This window comes from Rosa chinensis, chromosome 6 (assembly GCF_002994745.2).
Source record: "Rosa chinensis cultivar Old Blush chromosome 6, RchiOBHm-V2, whole genome shotgun sequence".
NCBI lineage: Eukaryota > Viridiplantae > Streptophyta > Magnoliopsida > Rosales > Rosaceae > Rosa > Rosa chinensis.
In genome coordinates, this window is record NC_037093.1 from 61,105,508 (window position 1) to 61,115,651 (window position 10,144).

Here is a 10,144-nt window from a genome sequence, read left to right on the forward strand (position 1 = left end):
TTCATCATACTAATTATAATTTTTTATTTAAAATTTTATATCCATAATATCTCTATAAGTATCCATTAAAATTCTGAAACCATCCCGACTGTATTGTATTCTGTTATTGGCCTGCGGCACTACACACGTGGCGCACGGCAGCTGTATTGAAGAACTCCTCCTCACTAGCAAGAGATAAAAATAGGGAAAAGAATATATTAGACAAAAATAAAAGAGTTATTTAATTGCAAAGTTACTTTAATAATACAGAAAATTTAGAGCTTCTTTTTAAGAAGATACAGAAGTCGATAATTGAAACAAAAAATAATAATAGAAGCCTAGAAGGAGACAAACGACACAAATTTAAAGGTTTACCATAAATCCACATTCAAAGTGAAGTAAGTTACACGAATTGTATTATTTTAATGGTGGTTGGTTAACCGGGGTCAGTTAACCAGGGTTGGCACCTCTCGGAGTCTATACCAATCCTTGTCATAAATTAATTTGTAACGCACTCATACTGTCACTACTTCACGTCGCTCTCCAAATTCCAACTCCACCGCTTCCAGAATTTGCGACTCCAAATTCAGATTCAGTCAAGGGCTCATTTGATTGATCGGTTTTGCGAGCGAGCGAGCGGCGGAGCGCAATGGTTGGGGAGCGCTCCGATAAAGTAATCGTGGCGGTGAAGGCGGAGAAGGTGATTTCCAACACCGCATTGGCATGGGCGCTCACTCACGTAGTTCAACCCGGCGACTGCGTCACCTTGCTCGCCATCATCTCTCCCCTTAAAACTGGTAAATCTTCATTTCCAAGTTAACTTTCTTCTGTTGGTTGAATTTTGGCCTAGCCTTCGGTTAAGCGTGGGATGTGAGAGACTTGCAGGTAACAGATTCTGGAGATTTCCGAGATTCAGCGGAGACTGCGGGAGTCGGCACAGGGAGGATTTGCCGGATCGGATTTGTCAGATCTCCGAGTCTTGTTCTCAGATGGTGCTTCAGTTTCATAATCAAATCCAGGTGAATAGTGGTCATGGGATCTTTTATTTACTATAATGCCACTTACCGCCTTTCTTCACTACTTGGTCAAATTTCTCTGTTTTCTTTTGGACCTTAAGCGACAACACCACGTAGCTTGGTTGCTTTCTTAGGATAAGACCACGTGGACGTAGAAACAGCTTGTATAACATTTTGCTTTCTTTTTTTCTACTCGTTACGTTTGAATTTGGTTAGCGCACAAAATTCTAAAGTACACTACAGTTGCCTAGCTACCGGTACCAGTGATAATGGGGTGATACACTTTTTCAATATATTTCCAGCGGGATACAACCTATTCCTACAGTTTGCATTGAAATTTCGATTGTATATATAATAACAATAGATTTAAAAAATTAAAAAATCATTTGGCCCCTAGCTTGTTCGTCTCTCGCAGTTGATCATTGGCCTGTCAGAAATTTATAGATTAATTCTGGATTTGTTTTGTTTTTATGCACGATAAGTTAAGTTGATCATTGAGGAGCACATGCCATGTGCTTGCACCTTGTTTCTGGGTTGAAAGATCAATTATTTTTTTGGCCGGTGATGCATTATTTCGGCCAATAATTTTATTTTGGTGAAACAAGATGCATGTTTTCCTGAGAAAGCTGGCTGGTTTAGTTATAAATAGAAGATCTATTATTCTCCATACTAGTGTAAATCACTAAATGCATTAACCTTAAGTAAAGATCTGACAAAATAAAAGCTTGAATAATGAAATAATTGATAGAGTAGTGATTAATCACGCTTCATTTTCAGTTTATCAGTTTAACATACTATGTGAATAACTAGATTTGATCATGATTGCAGGTAACAGTGAGGATTAAGGTAGTTTTAAGTACTCCCGGTGGTACTGTGGCAGCCGAAGCAACATGCAATGGAGCCAATTGGGTCGTACTGGACAAGTAATTAAACATAAAAATGTATTATTTCTAAGCTATTAGTTCAGGTCATCCTTCCCAAATTCACAATCTAGCTAATGATGTCCTTGTCCTAAGTTGTAGTGTGTTATAAACTTCTGTGTCCTTATACAGCTATACTTTTGTAGTAGTTCCTTGCATTTCACTTAACCTGTATATTGAAGTAAGCTACATATCTTTCTTCATTATAATCAGCATTGACTAGGTGGCTGAGAACCCCCGTTGTCCTTGTATAACAGAAAACTGAAACAAGAGAGGAAGCATTGCATGGAGGAACTTGGATGCAACATTGTTGTAATGAACGGGTCTCAGCCTAAAGTCCTAAAGCTGAATCTGGGGTGCTCAGATGAACTCCAAACCCAATTCTTTTCTGTTCCTTCCTCACCAGGAACTCGCCTTCGAAGATTGGAAGAGCATAGGATGAATACCACTCCAGTGAGTAGTCCTGAAGAACCAAGTAGCTCCTGCACAAGAACGACAGGAGAAGGTTCATCATCAAGTTACGACACTGTGACTTCTCTTTTCCTTGTCTATGAGCAGAATCCTTTATTTGAAGGACAACAAGCGAGAAATCACAGACCACATGATTTGGAAGATCCATATGAAGAACTTGACTCAATTGGAGAAAGGCTTATAACTCTGTGTAAGCCCCGAACATCAACTCTAGCTTCTACGCAGAGTGTCTTTTGGATCCCCCAAAACCACAGTGGTGGTAGAAAGCACTCCAAACCCCAAGCTTATAAAAAATCACACAAAGTAAGATCTCCCACTTTCCAAACTCTATTTGACGAGTATGCACAGTTTGATCAAGATACAAGGATTGACAGAGCTGAACCCAGGGAATACCAGAACAAAGGCTACATTACTAATTCAAACATTAGGGATGCTGTTTCCTTGGGTACATCTTCCTCAATACCTCCTCCTTTATGCTCTCTATGCCAACATAAAACACCAGTTTTTGGAAAACCTCCAAAACAGTTCTCTTACCAAGAATTAGAGGAAGCTACGGACGCATTCTCAGATGTTAACTTCTTGGCAGAAGGTGGCTTCGGTGTGGTTCATAGAGGGGTGTTGAGAGACGGCCAAGTTGTTGCCGTGAAGCAGTTGAAGTTCGGTGGTTCTCAAGCAGATGCTGATTTCTGTAGGGAAGTGCGCGTATTGAGCTGTGCACAACACAGGAATGTTGTGTTGCTCATTGGGTATTGTATTGAAGGCAAGTCAAGGTTACTGGTTTATGAGTACATCTGCAACAGCTCCTTGGATTTCCATTTACATGGTATGTTCTTTCTTTTCAAGTTTATGATTTATTGGGATTGGCTTATGAAAGCATGTTGCACAATACGTATGCTCCTTTCAGTTTAAGAAATTGACATTCTCCCTGCCTATAAACTGTCTGCATATTAACTTATGTTCGGCTTACAGTCTTATATTAAATCTGTTTGAAGGTGTGGCAGGAAACAGAACTCCCCTGGATTACGAGTCAAGGCTAAAGATAGCTACTGGAACTGCTCGTGGATTAAGATATCTTCATGAAGATTGCAGAGTGGGTTGCATAGTGCACAGAGACCTCAGACCGAACAATATCCTTCTGACCCACGATTTTGAACCTCTGGTACTTGAAATGGATCCATGGTTTTTTATGCCATTTACTTAAAAAAAAAAAGTGCATTTTGTTTGAAATTAAGGTCCCATTTCTTAATTTGTTGATATTGCATCCATATGAAAATTGTACAAAAATTTGGTCCTGTTGCCACCTGTAAGGCACATTATTTTCTTTCTGGTATGCTCATGTCTGTTATACTAGTATGCTTTACTCATTTGCTTTCTTATTAGGTTGCGGACTTTGGGCTTGCTAGATGGCACTCTGAATGGGAGACCAGCACTGAGGACCGGTGTATTGGAACTTCAGGGTACATTCTTCAAATCCTGCTAGCTATGGATCAACAATTCTTGTAAAAAAAAATTAATCCTGTTATATTCACGTTACAATCTGTGTTGTAGGAAAAAATAAAAATGCAATTCTATATGTAGCTTATGAAGCTGATGTAGTCATGTAACTGTGCAGGTATCTTGCACCAGAATATATAGACAGTGGTCAAATTACACATAAGGTAGATGTGTACGCATTTGGAGTTGTTTTGTTGGAGCTTATGACAGGTCGGAGAATCGGTGAATTGCATTATGTCAGGGGACATCATTTTTTGGAAGAATGGTTGCACCGGTTAGCTACATTAGAGCCAAACCATATCTCACCAATTTCCTATCACTTGCTGGATCCAAACATGGCCTCCGAATCCCCCGACTTTCCCTATCAACTACAGGCAATGGCTCGTGCTGCTTCCTTGTGTCTTCGTCGAGATCCTGAATTCAGACCCTCAATGTCAAAGGTTTGAAGCTTGATTCTCTCTGTTCCAAATTAGTTTCCTTGACATTGGTACCTGAATGTATCTTTTAAACTCTATCCCTTCAAATTTTCTGTGAAAGTTGTATGAGTTCAAATTGTCTCCTTTTGTGTACAGTTAATCAGAGTACTAGAAGGAGGTGATCCAGTTGTTCCTATTGGCTTGGACGTGAACACAGTTGGTAGTAGAAGTGGCCATTTGCCTGGACTAAGCTCACAAAGGCAGCCTAAACCCAGAGGAAAACACTCTCGTAAACTTTCACATTGAATACCTATCTTTTGAGTAGAAACAGCTTGCATTACATCTGTCATTATGACAGAGCTTTTTTTCCCCAATTTTTTCTTCTGTCTGTGTAGTTCAGATTAGCTTGAATACCTATCTTTCGATCAATTTTTACCATCATTGAGCAATAAGAAGTATACCTATTTTTTGCTAGCCGATTGGATTGCATTTTTACATCCCATCAAACACACTCAAGGGAACCACTTTTTGTTGATGCCAGAGGTTGTTAAATTATGTAGTAATATAGAGTAAATCAAGCACATATTTTCAAGCAATGTAAGTAATTTGCAGATGCTCTTGCTATAGTTTAGTGAGACTTAACATCATCTTTTATTTTTAGTTTCTGTAGAGATTACTTGAATCTTTTCAAATTCCGCATTCTTTAGATGTTGTTATTACTTATATTTGTTGAATAAAGGGTTCGTCAAAAAAAAAATCAAGCACATAGGTTATTTGAATCGCTATTAGCAAAACATTCCACCACTAGTTACTATCTTTCTAGGAGAAAGGAGAAAAGTTTGTTTATTTCAATAGTCGCAGAACCAACCATTCCTCCAATCTCACATATACCTCCCTTCTCTCCATACATTCATAACCGAAGAGAATCTTGTGAGCAGACACGTGGCGTTACACAACTGGTCATCCGGTCATCCCTTCTCTGCATAGGTAGCTAAACTAAAAGTATCTCCTGATCAGTCAGACACGTGTCCTTACACAAATGGTCATTGAGATTAATTAGGGAAGTCACAGGGGCGAACCACTGGATCAGTGCCTTCTCTCCTGGCCGGACCGGCTCGAAGAAGAGTAGCTTCCCTCGGACGGTAGCGAGTCGGCGTCGGTAATCAACTGGGTCTGCATGGACATGGGAGTGAGCTCCGGAGCTTGCTCCGACACCCCCCACACCTTCACAGACTTATCCAGGCTCCCACTGTACACGATCCACCGGTGATCGCCGTTGGTCGAACGTTCACGATCCTCCTCAACGGCCAAGCACTTCACCGGCCCAGTGTGGCCCGCCAAAACCGACAGGCACGTGTGGATCACGCCGTCCCTCCTCCACACGCATATGGTCTTGTCAGCCGAGCCGCTGAACACCAAGCTCCCAGCCGCCGCCAAGCACAGCACAGCCAGCCTGTGCCCCTTGAGGACCCCACCATGCGATAACTGCTTCTCGCGCTCCCAGAAATTAACCAACCCATCCGACGACCCACAGTAGACGAGAGACCCAGACGCGCTCACCGCGAGTGCGGTCACCGCGCTCTCTTGCTTCAGCAGCGTCTGCACCATAGAGTGTTTTATCATCTTCCCACTCTGCTCCTTCTTCCAAACCTTCACCGTCCCGTCCGCCGCGCCGGTGTACAACAGCCCTTCGACGCTGGCCACGACGGAGTTAACGGCGTCGTCGTGCGCGTGGATGGACTCGATGCATTTGGAGGTGTCGATCCGCCAGACTTTGAGCGTGCGGTCCCAGGAGGCAGAATACAAAAGCCTCTTGTCTTCGCTCAAGCTCAGACAGGAAACGGCGTCGGAGTGCCTGATCCAAAGCGCTTTCGTTTTCCTAACTTGAACGTAGTTGCTGGGTTTGACGGAGTACTTGAAAATGTCCATCAGAGTCGGCATCGTCCCGGCTCGTTTGTGAACTTTCGGGTCTTTGGAAGAGACTCTCCAAACCCTAATCTTGCCGTCCTGGTGACCTGTGAAGAGCTTCTCCCCGGAGATAACAATTGCTTTCACCAAGCCGCTGTTAGACTTGAAGCCGCTGTACTCCTTGAGATTCTTCCATACTCTGATATTCTTGCTGTCGGAACCGGTGTACAGAAGGTCTCCGGTGGCGGCGAGAGAGTAGATGTGGCCTTCCTCGCGAATGAGAGAGCCGAGGAGGCCGTTCTTGGGGACCTTGTCTTCGAACGGCGTCCACGGCGACTTGGTGAACGGAGAGGCAGAGGTTTGGTTCCATGGTGACATAGTCATGGGAGAGCCCTCGCCGCTGAGCCGGGTGGGGTCGAAGGCCGCGGCGCTACTGTTTCGCATTTGGTAGTCGTGAATGACGTCGGGGGACATGGCGGAGGCCGAAATATTGGGATCGGAATGGACGGCATTGCCGAAAGTACTGGCCCTAGGTAAGCTGCTGTCATCGGCAAACATCTTGTCTCTCATGGTTATTGGATATCTTAACTAAACCAATTTGTGTACAATTACTTCATTTACGTACTGATCCAAACAGAATTAAGAAATGGCCCGATTTGAAGATATGGGAGTTTTTATTAGAAGTTTGCAATGGTGGTGATGAGAAAATGAAGGGGGTGACAGAGAGGTAGCCGATTGGTGTGATATTAAGAAACGAACAATAGAAGGGCGGGAGTTGAGAGACGGGGTGCTATATATAAAATGTGTATATATAGAACGGGGATGGGAATCGTAGGCCGGTACGATGTGTACACGTGTTAGGCAGATTCGTAAGGGCTGAGTGATTAGGGAATATAGGGTCCGGAAAATCTGGGTCGGATACTCAGAATAGCGTGGATGCTGGTTTTGGAGGTTTGGGAATAGGGGGTGTGTCTGTCATGATTCTACGGTTGGGGTTAGTGGCCCTACAGCATGTATCTTTCTATTTTTGGTGTGTCATTTGGGAGGTTTAATGTTCTATGACGTATGAGGGAACTCGAATTAACTACAATTATTCCTAATCCTTTTGTCTTGAAAGTTGATTAACCTTTACTTAAGCATGTGTGGGCCAATATTGAAAAACCTAAAGTGGAACTAATGATATGTGTAAGCGGCTTCTCTTTAATTATTCAAAGGAAAAAACAAAAAAAGAACATATAGAATTGGCTTGGCATGGTCAACTATTAAAATCATTAACCTATTAGATCTCTCGATGATATGAGAATCAACAAACTGACATTTTGGTGCTTGATTCGAGTCCTTTTTAAAAAACTAAAAGGGCACTCAAGTTATGGCAACTTCCACATGCAATCTCTGACGTTTAAGCATTTTATTGCTAGTTTAACCAAGAAAGTGCCAATTAATAAATTAAACTTACATTTTGCTAATCTACTTTAACTACGCCACTACGAACGGTGCAAGATTTTGCAGTAGTTGGTAACGGTATATAATGTCAGAATAGCTAAGTGGAGTTCCTTTAATTATAGGTTAAGGACATGCACTCACTTTGGAAGGAGCAGTGATACTGGTCCTTTTACTCTATTATGGCTGAACATGGATGATGAAGTATACCAAAAGCAATGCCTTTTAGTCGTGTTAACAAAAAGAACACGATTGATTACCAAAAACAAGAGAGGAGGAGGCGAGTATCATAATTGTTGGCACAACCTATCTTACATGAACAAAATTGTTGGTGCATGTATGTATATGTGAGTGTTAGATATCACAGTGAAAGTGTGATCGATTTCCCTAGCGTGAAGGCATTGCCACCATAGCATATCAAGTTATCAACCATGAAATTCAACTCTCTGACTTCCCTGGTCTCTTATGGTACCACAGAATCTAAAGAACAATTAGACAATGTATACATCGCTTCTAAATCATATCCATGCAATTTCCTAGCTTTGCTGAATCGGGTCGTACGACATCTCATTAGCTAGGAACCTATAACGTCACAGCCACTTTGCCCTAATTCTTAGGGCGCCAACGCTCACCTTGTAAAATCTAAATGATAAATGAAATTAATATGTCATAATAAAAAAAATAAAAAAGTTGCTGATCACCGAAAAGAAAAGGGTGAAAAATTAACAAGAGGACATTGCTAGCTTTCCCTCTATATGCTTCAAGTATGAAACATTGGAGCTCGATGATTGTAATGTTTCGGGCAATACAGGAAATGGTAGGGTAAAGCGAATATTGTTTAACTAAGAGAAAACAAATGGAAGATGATCGACGACAAGATGATCGGTCACAGTCCAAATAAATATTGAGAAGTAAAAGTCAAATTACAGAGGCAAAATATCCAATGTCTGCATGTGTTGATCATTGGTGTATTAAATATCTGATCAATGGTGGGAAATGCCCCTAGAAGATTTTGAGAAGAAATTTTTGATGAAGTTGGTAACGAAACAATGATGGCAATTTGGCAATGACCGTTGCTCCTTTTTCCGGTAGAGGTCGTCAACTCGGTGATAAAGTTCAATGAACCGGTTTTCACGGTACAGGAAAAGTGATATGACCTGACGGGGAAATGCCAAATCTGGTTACCTAAATGTAACGCCGGGCAATGCAACCATCACTGACGCTGTGACAGGTGTCAGTCCCACTCCAAGGTCGCCTTCTGTGCCGCCACGTACGCTTCTGCAGTTTTCCGGTCACTTTCGATGGTTAGAATCCGAATTTAATCATGCAAAGTCAGGGTAATGGACCTTTTAGGTGGCTAATGTTTGTAGAACGCGTGTCCACCCCTTTCAAAGCATGACACAACAAGGCGTGAGGAGTTGGAGTATTCCTAACTAAGATAGGGTACGTTCTACATTTGCCAGTTTTTGTCAATGCAATACAATGGATAAGTGAAACCATATGGTTTAGCTATGATTGGTAACTTAACCGGAAAGAGGTCAAGTAGTGCGTGTGGTTAATGTCAGGTCGATCTACTTCTGATTCTTCTTCTTCTTCCTCATTACTTTAGGGGGAACTAGGTTAAATCTCGCTTTGTAACTTTTTAAATAGCTACAAAAGCATGTTCATCTTCTTAAGCAATCCAGAATGATTTTTGTTTTTATTTTTATTTTTTAGATCTTCTAATCAAATAATAATGTTGCTGGAGGGAGGCACGTACGTGTACTATATTCTTTTGTTATGGTTACAGACCTACTCTCTCATGCATATTCAAATACAAAAGGAAATGAACATGCTTGTTAGTTGGCGGTGATGATCAGCTCGCGACACTTGGCATAGCAGTCTAGCATCCAATTGATTTGCTTCTAATGCGCGCATGCATGAGATCTCTCACCGAAAGGTTTTCTAGTTTTCTAATTCTGAATTTTCAGACTAATTCTCAAGTCTCAGTTAACCCAAACTACATTTGAGAATTAGTACCAATGAAACTTTCTCAAAAGTGAGGATGAAACTTATGGATCGGACTACTGAATTTTAGTACAGAATAAGAAACCTAGGGTTTTGCTTTTCTCTTTCTCATCTTATACGGTACGGCAAGTAGTTATTTTAACACCTATAACTAAATAGCAAGTGTTGATGATTATGTTTTAATGGAAACTCGTAAGCTCTAACGATAGCAATCAAGTTTTGTTTTCATACTCAAATGAAGCTCATCACCGTCATCGAATATAAGCATCACATGCAGTATGTAGGCAAGGCATACGTAGAAGAACTTTACTATAATCAAAATTACTATTATTATTTTGGGTTAACTACATATAAGTGCATCTTTGAATATTTTTTTAGTCATAAGACCACCAAGGCACCAACTAGTTTTTTCCTTCATAAGACTACTAGATTAAAAATGGTGTTATATTATCAAGATATTTACATAAATGCCACTAGAGTACAAAATCAACAG

General features: G+C 41.2%; 2 protein-coding genes across 4 annotated transcripts; one reads left to right on the forward strand and one right to left on the reverse strand.

The window, feature by feature from the left end:
* The first annotated feature begins 463 nt into the window (after positions 1 to 463).
* LOC112170557 (inactive protein kinase SELMODRAFT_444075) lies at positions 464 to 4,773 on the forward strand. Of its 3 annotated transcripts, none has more exons than XM_024307891.2 (8): positions 464 to 776; positions 865 to 998; positions 1,824 to 1,918; positions 2,173 to 3,209; positions 3,388 to 3,545; positions 3,767 to 3,843; positions 3,999 to 4,320; positions 4,453 to 4,773. In XM_024307891.2, exons 1-8 carry the CDS (start codon positions 629 to 631, stop codon positions 4,600 to 4,602), a joined length of 2,121 nt encoding a protein of 706 aa, XP_024163659.1. In that variant the 5' UTR covers positions 464 to 628; the 3' UTR covers positions 4,603 to 4,773. The 3 variants fall into 3 exon arrangements, with proteins under 3 accessions (XP_024163659.1, XP_024163658.1, XP_024163660.1); XM_024307890.2 differs by having other exon boundaries at positions 469 to 776; positions 3,379 to 3,545; XM_024307892.2 differs by lacking the exon at positions 464 to 776 and having other exon boundaries at positions 945 to 998; positions 1,824 to 1,936; positions 3,379 to 3,545.
* A 284-nt stretch (positions 4,774 to 5,057) lies between these two features.
* LOC112170559 (protein JINGUBANG) lies at positions 5,058 to 6,964 on the reverse strand. Its single transcript, XM_024307893.2, has one exon. It carries the CDS (start codon positions 6,772 to 6,774, stop codon positions 5,383 to 5,385), a length of 1,392 nt encoding a protein of 463 aa, XP_024163661.1. The 5' UTR covers positions 6,775 to 6,964; the 3' UTR covers positions 5,058 to 5,382.
* Positions 6,965 to 10,144: the final 3,180 nt, after the last annotated feature.